We start from the raw sequence: 12,735 nt of genomic DNA, 5'->3' as shown, positions 1-12,735 counted from the left end.
GAATTTTTATTGTATCATTAGCTAGAGCTTTTCCCTACGGTGTTCCAAAGCAAGTGCCCACCTACCTTGAATAAATACAGCTCTAAACCTTGTAAGGAAAAATGGAAGAGTTTGCCTGTCCTCCTACCTTTCTATCAAATAATATCATTTCTGTTTTGGGGTTCAAATGGTGACACTTCCCTGTATATTGGGCAGTTCTGTTTTGGCTATTTGCTGACTCGTGTTTTTCCAAAATACTCATCTCAACAACTCAGCACATCTTCTGTGTGTCTGAAATAGCGCAGCGAGCTCGGCTTGGGGCTTGGTTTTCCTCCTGTGCCAGTATTGAGCATTGTTACTCATCAACAGAGCTTGGAGGTTTCCAACTTTTTTCTGAAATAATTGTGGTTTTCAGCAGTTCTTAACCTTCTAGCATGAGCCATAAGTAGGCTTTCATTGATGTCCTGTCATTGCTTCTTAAACACAGTTCCATTTCTTCAAAGGGCAGCTACATCACACCAGAGCAAAGGGACAGTATTTCTCTTAAGTAAAGATTGGGCTATAATGAACATACGGAAAATTCTGTGTTTTAAATAATTATATCTAGAAATATATAATTTAAATACAGGAAATACTGAACAAGTTAAATATAGGAAAGTCTGTATTTTAAATATAATAAATAGAGAAAATAAGAGTATGTAATTATCCTAATGGTCTTTTTCTATTTGTTTGCCTTTTCATCTGGTTTCCATTTGCTTGGTCATGCTTGGTTGCACTTTCCATTTCCCCATAAAACACTCTGTACTTCTCTAAAAAGTGAATACATCTTTTTATAAGCTTCTCTTGTGCACTATTGCCATCTCAGACTGTATCAGAAGTGACATGTGAAAATTGAACTTGATCTTACAGATCAAACTGGTGGTTTGAGATGTCACCAGAGAGACGTGGATTGGGTTCTTGTGACCTGCTGCTTATATCCCTGTTGTTTGTGGGCTCAGATGTTTTCCCATTGCTTTTAATATTAAGCAGGAATTAGTAACAGGATGCTTCTCCACTGAGAGACTGTCTCAGGAAGGAGATGCAAACCGAGGACACAAATATTTTGAAGCATTTTAGTCAAAACGAAGGATTTGTTGGCAGCTGGGACAAGAAGACACTGTGAGGACAATAGCAAAGTTTGCCTGTGGTTTCCTTCTAAATCTAAAAACTAGTTGTCTTTGCCTGTTGATTCATGTTTTTCCCATTACAAACAGTAGCGTCAAATGGTTTGTTTGGGTGAAATAGTGGACAATGGCAAAAGTTATTTGTACAGCAGTTCTGCAACTATCAGTGAGAGTTGAAAGGGGGAAAATGGCAGGATAGATGTGTGTATGTACAGATATCTAATTTTTAAATTTAACTTTTAATATCATATTGATATTTTTATTAGCACATTTCTAGAGGTTTATCATTCCACAGTGTGCAAAATTCAGAATTGAGTACAAGTTGAAAGTGATTAATTATATTTGCTTTATGATCTGCCTAGCATTTGTGGCCAAACCTGGGCAACTCCAAAGAACAGGAGCTGTGTATCTCCTGATACTCCTCCCTGTGTCATTTCCAGGAGGGAAATGTTAAAAACAAAAAAAAAGACCTCTGTTTTAACAGGTTATGTTTTTCTGGATGGCTCTGTGTATGGTTTATAAACATGTCTTGTTGAAGGAGAACACTGGTGGTGTTTGGGTTTTTCCCAGAGCTAGGACAGACTTTGCCAATTTACATTTTTATTATGATTTCTCTCTGTTCTTCACATTAAATCCTGTGTGTTCCCTTTCCTTTGGGAACTGGAGGAATCATCAAATGACTGGAGAACGAGTAGAGTTATTTCTGAAACACTGAGTTTTGTTTTCATGATACAAGACAAGGAGAAGTTTGGTGCTGGGGAGAGAGATGTGTTCCCATGTAATTCCTGTCTTGTCAACACAGCCTTTGTGCTGGACAATCCCAGCTTCCCTCTTGGACTGTCCCTGTGTGAATGCTTGCACAGACTTTGATATCTAATCCTTCAGGAGTTGGACTCAATGATTTCTGTCCCTTCCAACTCAGGATATTCTATTATTCCATGTTTATTTGCTATTTTTTCTGTATTTCATGACCTTTACTTCTATTATATGAATTGTCCAAGGCGGATTAAATGGATTTTTTTTCCCGAGTTGGGACATTTTATAAGATCCATTCATAGCAAGTACTTTGGTAACTGAGTGTTATGATATTTTTGTCTCATGGGAATCAGCAGGAAAGATTCTGTGAGTTAATAAGGATTGAACTGTTAGACAATAATTCTGAATTCATAGGGATATGCTAGAGATGAGAAATGCGATTTTGGAGGCCTAAGAGCTGCAGAGCTACAACTGGAATTATTTTAAGAGGTTTTAAGAGGCACAAATATGTGCATAGTCTAGACAGTGCTACTTCTGCACTGGCAGGGGCAGCTGCAAGAACTGCTAATGCAGGAGCTGAGTCCAAAACAGAGAGGGGGGAAAAATAGGAAAAGCAAAAGGTGAAGAATATGCTGGAGGCCTTCGATGTTAGTGCCCGGTGTGTTTGCAAAGAGTCATCCAGAGGTCTTTGTACAGTGGAAAAATGAATACTGAAGTAATCCAGGACTCCATTTTAAATAACATTATGGTGCTTTGCCTTTCTTCTTGGATTTTTCCATGGGATTGTCTGTATATACCTTATAGCTCCTGCTGTGAGACTCAGCCTGAATGTTACAGCCTCATCTTTTTATACCAGCTGGGGATAACTCCATGTTTAAATTCTGGGAATGGAAATCTTCCTTTTGTCTGTTGCTTTAATTTCCTTTTGAACTATTTTTCTCGGGAGGATTCAGGGCTCCTTCCCCAAGTCCATCTGTATGAAAGGCTGGGAAAGGCTAGTGCTCCAGAATCCAGGCTGCAGTAGGCATTATTCCACACCTTTATGTTGTGGGGTTAAGACAAATCTCATGGTTAGTACACAAGGAAAACTTTAAACATTCACCAGGTTTGCACACAGGAATGTTTGGGTCACTTTACTTCCTTAGAGCGTTAAAAACACAAGAGAACTAAACACACTGCTTGGGAAACTGAAGGAAAAAGAGAAAGTTTCAGTATTAACTACTTCCTTTCAACTGGACTTCTACCAGAACAAAACATATTACTAACAGTTTTCAAAGGTTTCTGCCAGGCCAGCAATTAAAATTCAAATTATGAAATGCTTCAAGTTTGCATTGAAAGTGGATGAATTGCACTGGCAGCTGCTGTTGGTATTGTCAGCACTCTTTGTGTTGTTGCAGTACCTAAGCAATGAAACAAATATTTATCCACACGCATCACACAACATTCCTGGGCAGTGCAGCTTTGGCCTTTATAAACCAAATAAGATGGAGCATAAGGATATGTTTTTGCCTGGCAGCTCCCTGTGATTTTTTTCTCCTGGATGCACTAAAGAATTCTCCTCACTGCCCTAGATTCTTTCCTAGTTGCCAGTACACAGATATGTGAGTCAAAATCCAATTTGTTGTGAGAGATTTGGTCAAAAGTATAGAACAGTTTGCACACTGAATAGTGTTACAGGTTTCCAGTGCTCCTTATTTTTGCTTTTGTTTTGTTTTTTGGGAGGTTTTGCAGCTTTCTTATGGAAGTCATTGAGTAGATCAAAGTTTGAGGATAGTTGATCGATTTTGCAAGCCTATTATTTATCAGTGGATTGAGAACTTTACACCCTCACATGCACAATAATTATAAATTGGTAAATCTCTTCTTGCAGATGTTTGGGTCTTCTCAAGAATATTTCCCGTGTCACTCTTGTTTGTGCTAAGAATGTGTTTAGAAGTCTGAAATGTCATGTTGTTGACAGCCAGATCTAAAGAACTGTATTTGGGTATTACAGGAAAAGAATTCAGTGGGTTTAAAGCTTTCAAGGGCTTTTCAGCTGGACCTGTTCCTGCTCTTGTTGATAGCAACAGGCACTTCAGCATTGCATGTTAATATTTATTTTCACATAAGCAGCTGATAATTGTAAATAACCAGACAAATGAAAGTTACTGGGTGGCAAATTTCTGTGGAGTCTGTCCAAAATGTAATGCTTTGTAGAACCATTAAAAGAGGATGGATGTCTTGTGGGAAAGACTTCAGTGTATCTACAGCATATGTTTGATAGAAAATGTAGATCTATCGATACAGCTTCTCTTTTTACCTAATGCAGGTGTTAAACCTTTCTGAAATGCTCAGGAAGAATAATAGAAATACTGCAGTGATATTTGTGAAAAGGAGCACTGATTTATAGGAGGATGCATTTGTACATACCTGTGTATGTTTAATGAAAAATCTGGTCCTTATGAAGGCTGGATAAGTGGCTATTATTGTACAGATTCAGCAGGAGTTGTGCTGTGGACATTCATCCACTGATATCAAATCTGGGTGGAACTAAAACTGGAGCACAGCTGTATTTCGAGTGCAAGTCCCCCAGGAGGTTTTGGGGTTGTTCTGCCAGCACAGGTTCCCCCTTTGTGACTGCTGTGCAGTGAAGGTCAGGGTGCAGCTGCTCCTTGGGATACCAAGGGGACAGCATGGGCAGATTTGACAGATTTTTGGCCAAACCCCTCTGTGCTGTGCTATTACTTATCTCTAAGTAATAAGAGATTGACCTCTTAATCAATTTATAGCTCTTGGTGAGAAATGCAAACTGGTATTTTGGATATTCCAGGTGGGTCTGTGCACACAGATGTCCACGTAAGATAAATTTGCCCACATAGAAGCAAATAACTCTTCAGACCTTTGAGGAAAGATAAAATAGCCACATCAGTAAATGATGAATATGAGCTGAGTATCTTGTCTAAAAACTTAATTTAATCACACTTTTGAAAAAGTGAATGTCTAACCTGGAGCTAATTTAGATTAACTAGGTGTTCTTCGTGTCCCATGGTTTATTTTTTAAATTAATCTGCCTACTTGGGAAAGAAACTAACACAGCTTCAGAGCCAAGTTATTGACTAAATTCAGATGCTTTTATTTAGATGATGTTTAAATTGTGCTGTCTGGATGAGCTTGATAATGTAAACTGTGCAAAAGCGAGTTGGGCCACATTTGATGATCAACTTTTCTGTGGTATTTCCAATTCCAGTTACTTTATGCAGTTCTGGACCCTTTTATTAAGACATCAAAAAGGCTTAGAGAGAATCTTGCAGCAATTTCTATACAGAAAAAAAAGATCTATTAGGTATCTTGCTTCTGTTGTAATGGAAGAAAACATAAACTTGGCATAATTTCTGTACTAAAAATGCCTTTCCTGAAGTCTACTTCCTTCAGATTACTGAAAAATTGGCTCACAATTATTTCTTCCCACATTGTTGATACTTCATGCTGCTCTGCAATATGACATCTTTTTTCCTTCCATAATTTTTCATCTCTGTATTGTCCTTGGCTGCTCAGTATCTCTTGCTAAATTAGACATCTCTGCTGACTTCCACACAGTACCGTATGTTAAGTTTATCATCAAGAAATATTTAATTATACTTAGCTGCAGAGGGGAGGGCAGGGGGCTCAAAATACAACAGAATGAAAACTAGTTTATCAGGAAACTTGTGGAGGAAGAACACAACTGCTGAGCTCTGCTGGTTTTCTGGGAATTTCCACCAAAATAGATGTCCAGGAGCAGTGTCAGTGCTCTCCCACAAAATCCCAACCATCTCCATGCCCTGGGCTTGAGCTTTGCCTGTCCCCGTGCCAGGGGGTGGTTCTGCAGCCAGCTTAGTGTTAAGACAGTGTATTTTAAAAGTTGAATAAAATGGTAAATGAGCCCAAGAATTTTAAGCTAGAAAAATGTGGGGTTTAAAATGTTCATAAGCTAGTGGAGATCTTTTGCCTCAACAATTTTAAAGAGCAATACTGGAGAGAAGACCTGTCTCTTGCCCAGCAAGAAAAAAGAAAAGGAAAGGCATCTGCAACCTTTGTGTTTGTGTTCCCTGTTTATGATCAACCCCTTCCTGTTTTTTCTGAGGTTTCATGTTCATTTAATTCTATTTTTCCTGACAAAAACAGACCTCCAGTATGTATTTTAATTTATTCCCAGTTTGCTGTAATTAAGTTGCAGATAAACACATGGTTACCATATGACAAAGTGATATTGAAAGGAAATGAGACACGGTATTTTGTGTACTTGGGCCTTGGTAATGCTGGGTTGGCTCTTCTGTAGACCTACAGCTTAGATCCAATTAGGAAAATACAAAAATTATGGAAAATTATTGGTCACATTGTGAGCATAGTGACAAACTGAATCATGTAGACTCCTGGTTGAGTCAAGCACAAAAAATAATAATGTTATGGAAAAATGGAAGGAGGAAAATAAGCGGCAATGGAAATAGAGCAGGGGCCAAAAGAGCGAAGCTGTAATCAAATGAAGAGAAAAGGAAAGAAAGAACAAAGCAAAGGGATTTCACTGGCAATGAGCAAAGGCCACTGGATTAAGGACTGTTGGTCCATGGTTTCAGATGTTTGTGCAGAGCATTGACTTACCTACAAGAGGCAGTTGCAAGATTGATCAATGACTCGAGTTAATTCCAGATCCGGGCTGATAAAACGTGCAAGTCTGAAACCAGGTGGATGCAGAGCACTTTTTATCCAAGTAACCAACCAGCTGTGCCTGTGCTGCAGGAAGGAGCCCAGGCCTGCCCTGAGCTTGGGAGAGATTTTGGTAAATGTTTGCAAAGGTTTCCCCTGTCCAGGGTGGCATTCAAACTGTTATTTATAGAATGACTGGAGTTGGAAAGGACCTTAAAGATCCTCTCATTCCACTATCCTCTAAACCCCATCCAACCTGGCCTGGGACACTTCCAGGGATCCAGGGGCAGCCACAGCTTCTCTGGGCACCCTGTGCCAGGGCCTCCTCACCCTCACAGGAACAATTCCTTCCCAATATCCCAACTGTCAGTGGGAAGCCATTCCCTGTTGTCCTGTCACTACTTGCCATTGTCAGACTTTTATCATAGGCCCTCAAATCTGCTCCCAAAATTCTTTATTCCTCTTCTAAAAAGTGAAACCTGTGTGCTGGTTGTGTCACTTGTGATTTTAATTTTAAAAGCAGAGGACTGAGCCTGACTGAGCATGGGGGGTGGGCTGTGACTGCCACGTGGACAAAACCACTTTGTCATTTTAGACAAAACCACTTTTTCCTTGCACTCTTCTTGTCCTTTGTTCCGCTGGCGCCAGAGGTTTGCGTGATTGGCATCACAGGGATCAGTAGCAGGACTGGTTTGCTTGAGGAACTTTCCCTCAAGATGCAAAGATGGGAGCTGTATTTATTCTGAGACTTAATTATGAGTGGTGAAGCTTCATAAATCCATTCTGAAAATACAGTGTTTCTATGTGGTGTAATTTAGTTGAAGGGTGAAAGTGCATTATTATCTCTTCTTGGTTATAGTTCCTATAGTTGCACAAAATGAGAAACTTTCTAAATATGCTTTTATTGCTTTAGCGAAATTCATTTCAAAAATTGCTGGTGTTACGTCAATGTTGGGGTTTAAGGTCTTGGTGCTCCCATCACATGTGATTTCAGCAGGTGATAACGTGGCCTTAGCTGAGCAAACAATACAGTGAAATCACCTGAATCAGAGCCTAAATGGAGCCTCCTGGGTAAATTTAGAAATTGCTCGTCCCTGTAGAGGGGCTCGTGGTAGCATAACTCTTTATGTATGTCCTTCTTCCAGAGCAACAAGTTCAGAATTAGCAGTAAAAGGGAGCTGTTGTTCCAGCTGGGAGCAGTCATGTGTTTTCTTGCTAAGTGGGACAGAAGCAAATTTATCTGCTTTTATCTGGCATCTCCCTTACCAGTTTTGCTTTGCATTCATAGCCACAGCTCTTAAGCTGAACAATTTATAATATTTTCCTCAGCAGAGATTTTGTGTGCAGAAAATTGAAGTGCAGCTTTAAACAGCTGCAGAATAATATATTTTGTTGAGAAATAGCTGCTACAAGTGTATTCCCTGGGATGGCTCCGTGTGTGTGTAAAATCTGTCATGGGAGCAGGGGAAAGCTGTGCATTCCATCACCACAGTCCCTTTGTGGGTTGAGACTATTCCTGTTTGAGACAAAAGTTCCCATAAGATTCCCTGCTTTGACTCCTGAAGGAGCTGGAAAAACGATTTCCGTCTAGAAGTAATAATAGCTTGGGCTTTTGGTTTTGATCATAAACTGACATTTAAAAGTCATCTGAGGAAAGATATTTCTTGATTAAAGTCAGGTTTTGCTTAATGCAGTTGTAGCTGATCCTTCCCATCTGCTGTCACGTACTTGATGGAATCTCTTTCCCTTGCCTTGGCTCTAGTTTACAAAATCCCTCAGGAGTTCTGACTTTCCCCAGAGAGCTTTCAGTGGCTCAGCTCGTTCTGTTACTCTGGTTTTATTGCTCAGCTTTTCCTCAAGAAAACTTGGAAAGTTGCTCAGCAAGAAGATGAGGCGATAATGTGGTACCCAGAGTGTTTGGAATTGGGGATCTGTCTGTGCTCACCCTATGCTTGGTCTTTCAGTCACCTGCCATATCCTCACATTTTACCTGTGGGATTCAGACCTTACATTTTCTATGTGGAATATAAGAAGCTGATTGTGTGACTGCATTTCCCAGAGTTCATTCCCGAAATTGCCAGTGTTTAAGGTTGTTGCTTAACCCTGGGTGTGCAGTAGCTTTGCTTCCTGCTCCTGCTGGGCGTTGGTGTAAGGTGGGAATGGCAGCCAGGATCCTCACACCAATCTGGGCAGGGGCTGCCTTGAGCCACTGCCAGGGCTTGGCTTATAGCAAACAGGGATGTAGGTATTTGTGGTTTGGCTTTTTGTGTGTTTTGTGGAGAGCTAAAATACGACCTTTCCTGCTGAAAAGCTGGATTTTATCCCAAATGCTGTGAATTTCACACAGGATCAGATTCTCACGGCATTCAGGTTGGTTTCCAGAGCCCTGGCACTGAGGGAAGGCACCGGGGCTCCCTCTCCCAGGTACAGGGAAGCTTTTCCACAGAAAATCATACACTGGGATTTCCTTCAGTTGCTCTGGCTTCCCTATAACATAAATACTCCATAGCTTGGGGGGAATGTGTCAGTCACAGCAGCTGCACAGGAACTCCTGAGAAAGCCCAGGGAGCATTTCAGTGTTTTGGAAATTGCAACTCTTACCTGGTTCCTGTGATCTCTTTCCTCTGGTGATTCCCAAATGTCTGGGTATGGGTGGATGAAGTGTGACTTGGTGTTTTGCTATGGGATACTTGGGATCTTTTGTAAATGAGAGATGCACAAGCTGAGTTCCAGGTAGAAGCTAATCTTGCATTCCCAGTATCTACAGCCTGGAGCTAAAGGATCACTCGATCCTCCCAGGCCTCTGACAGCTCATAATGGAAATCAGACATGAGTTATTGAGGAGGAAAACCTGGAAAACTTGTTTTATTTTGTTATCAGAGGGGCATAATTCCACAGGGAGTAAAACTGGAAAAGGATCCCTGCTCTGCCAGATAAGTGACCTTTGATCAGCCACACTTCCAACATTGTAACTGCCCTGCTCTGTGTCCTCCCTTCTGTGTCTGTGTTCCCAGGATAGATGGTGGTTGTTATCCTCACAGTAAATACAGTACTGAATACTGGGTAGAAATTAAAATGAGCAAATTCCATGTGTTTTATGTCATTTGGCATGCTGCACAGCCCCCCTTCAATTTGTCAGAAATTCCTAAACCAGAGCAAGGTCACATCTGGTAGCAATTTTGCTCTGCCAGATGAGGCGTAATCCCATAAAACCAAACTCATTTTCTCCAGTGCTGCTCGAATCTGAGCTCTCCTGCTCCTTTTCCATAAGACCTGCTGCTTGTCCTGGGAGCTCTGTGGAATGATTCAGCCTGGGAGACTTTTCACACTTTATAAACTGCAAGGTTTGGAACACAGCTTTGTGTCCAGCACACGGGGCAGGACAACCAGGGCACAGCCCTGGAGTCTGTGGCTCCATTCCATTTCCTTTCCCAGCAGTACCTCCCTGCAGGATGCTGTTCCTTGGTGTTTGGTGTCTGTGCATCCCCTCATTCTCTGAGTAACCTGGCACCTGCAGGATCCATACAGAGCTATGAGTTATTTGACATGCTTTTAAAATAGTTTTGAAGTTCTGAGTCTTGGGTAATTCACGAGGCATGCGTTGAACACATCCCATGGACTAACAAAGTAATGGAGCAACCGTCAACCTTTGCACATTGTAGTAACTGAAAATAATTCCCAGAAACATGGAATTTTAATAGGAGACAGTATTTTTATGTTTGATCATATTTCTGTTGTGCCACATTTTTCTAACATTGGTTATTTTGGTATCTCATTGCCTTTATTATGCTTTCAAAGCCCTGTGTGGAGCTCAGTGACCATCGCAAACCAGAGCGTACCAGTGAGGTGCCTTCACTCACAGAGGGGAGGGGGGTGACATTAACACCTATTAACACCTATTAGAAGGTGTTAATAAATCCAATTAACAAACTTAGTTAAAATAAAAATGTTCTTTCAAGGTTTCTTGGGTTTTATGCAAAATCTCTAGAAAAAATACAAACCAACTGGTCAGAATTTCAGAGTCAGAATTATTACTGTTACTGTTACTGCAATCCACTGTGACTGGGGAGCACTGGGCAGAAACCACCTTATCTATTTTTATGACCCAGTTGAACCTTTTTGTTCACAGGCCAAGTATCCTGACATTGTGACCCTTCCGGAAGGACTACTGGGAGATTTTATAATTCTAAGGAGCCCCAAAGTTTCTGGGTAAGCCAATAAATGCATTTCTATATTTACATAAGTGAGGGATTGCACAGGCAGGGCAGCAGCCTCCTGCTGCAGCTCTGAGTTCCTTCTGTGGCAGGAGGTGCAGGGATCCCAGTCCCATCCCAGCAAAGCCCAATTCCTTGGTGTCTTACCATGAAAGAACAGAAAGAAAATGGTGTTTACCATGTAACTGGAAGTGAAGGTGGCTGTAGTTTTCCATTGTTTTAGAAGGAAAGCAGTTAGATGAAGGAATTATTACCTATCAGGCACATGGGGTTTATTTGGGCTCCCTGTGAGCAATGTTCCAGTACATTTGGGATTTTCAATAGAGGAAAAAAAATTTTTACAGTTAAATGTAAGATGGTGTAACTATCACTATCAGGAATTCTGTAAGCACCAAGAAAAGTATTTTGTGAAGGGATCAGACCATTCCCTTCTGTTACACCTTGCCTTAGCATGCTTTAATTTATATAGAAACAATTGGAAATGAAACACTACTCCATTATGTTTGTGTGTGGAACTAGCAAACAAACCCTAATTGACAGTGCTGTCAAATCTGCCATTTAAAACTAAGTGCTTTAACCTGGGGATGCAGGAATGAATAGTTCTTAGACTATCCCATATAGGGAATAACTTGCTTTATTTTACAGTTTCTCCTCTAGTGCCAGGTGCCAATTCCATTACCCTCATTCCCTCTCACCCACAGTCATGAAATTAAGTAATTTCACTGACTTGGTAGAAAACAGACTGGCATAGAAATTTGTTTGCAAAATCCCAGAACAAGCTTTGCACAAATTCCCAAAGGATTTATAAAAATGAAGTGGCAAAAGGCTGACAAATCACATTTGAAGGGAACTTTTAGTCATGATGGATTGAACATCACTGAGAAAGGGACCTTTCTCCTCACAGTGACTCACTGGGCAGACCAGGCTTGGATTAGGAAAGCCTTACCTCCAGCAAGGAGTGCTAGGTTTGGAGGGAACAAAGATGCACTAAAGCAGACAGCAAGTAGTAAAGCAGCACTCAGCTCTGGATGTTGATCTGGACTCACCTCCTGCCTCACCTTTCTCTTGGGATGGTGCAGTGATCTCATCCCCCTGCAAAAGCTGGGAATCATGACTGGCCTTGCACAATCACAAACACTATTCCTAAAGAAGTTATGATGTTGTTAAGATTTTTTTTTTTAATTAAAAGCAAACAACTGCAGGAATGTAGGCCTTGGATAGATGTATACCTGCCATTAGTCTAAAAAGGCCATGAATAGCAGGGTGGTTCTTATTCCAAACCCAGCACATCACCATTTATGCAAACACTTGTGAAACAAGTTTCCTGTTCTCAGCACCTGATCCTGAGTGTGCATACTGTGTGACGGGTTAGCGCCAGAGGAGTGCTCTCCTTTGCTTTCCTCTCACTTTTCCCCACTGCACTGTGCAAATCTGGATGTACCCAGAACCTTTCCTTGTCCACTGATTTTCCTTGGATTAATTCCTGGTGTTCCTGGTTCCAGAGATGGTACTTTACATTAATGAGGCGAATTTTGTTGCAGAGCAGGAGGCTGAGCCTCAGGACTGCTGCACTTTCTGCTTTGAAGTAACCTTAAAGATAGCAGCCTGGTTAACCCTGAACTGCCTTTCCCTTGCACCTGGCCCAGGTTTGAATTAATGATTGTTTGGAAGATCCATCTTGATGAAGAAGGGACCACTACGCCTGTCCTGGACCTGCTGACCAAAGTACCAGAGCAAGGTAACCTCAGTGGCTTCAGGGACTGTTCCTGAGCTGGCAGGCCCTGGTTTTGGCCAGCATTTCTCTTGATCCCATGGAGCTCCACCTCCCAGAGCCCAACCAGACAAACTCACCCAAATTCAGCAGCAGCTACACTTCACCTCCTGTGTAATTTCCAAGGGCTTACAAACCCTGTCTGCTCGCAGGTATCCTGCTTTACCCACCTGCTGTCAGCAGTGCTGCA

At 41.3% G+C, this 12,735-nt stretch overlaps 1 protein-coding gene across 1 annotated transcript in view; it reads left to right on the top strand.

Moving 5' to 3' along the window:
- The window catches only part of CENPP (centromere protein P), a 111,815-nt gene that overhangs the window by 98,646 nt on the left and 434 nt on the right, over positions 1-12,735 (top strand). Inside the window, exons 7-8 of the mRNA XM_085073032.1 lie at positions 10,690-10,769; positions 12,421-12,512. Of these exons, the coding sequence (XP_084929158.1) occupies positions 10,690-10,769; positions 12,421-12,512 (172 nt within the window). The remainder of the gene's footprint in view (positions 1-10,689; positions 10,770-12,420; positions 12,513-12,735) is intronic.

This window comes from Lichenostomus cassidix, chromosome 12, assembly GCF_008360975.1.
Source record: "Lichenostomus cassidix isolate B80296 chromosome 12, HeHo_3.0, whole genome shotgun sequence".
Lineage (NCBI taxonomy): Eukaryota > Metazoa > Chordata > Aves > Passeriformes > Meliphagidae > Lichenostomus > Lichenostomus cassidix.
The sequence above is the reverse complement of the archived record's forward strand: the minus strand, read 5'-3'. Positions and strand labels throughout refer to the sequence as shown.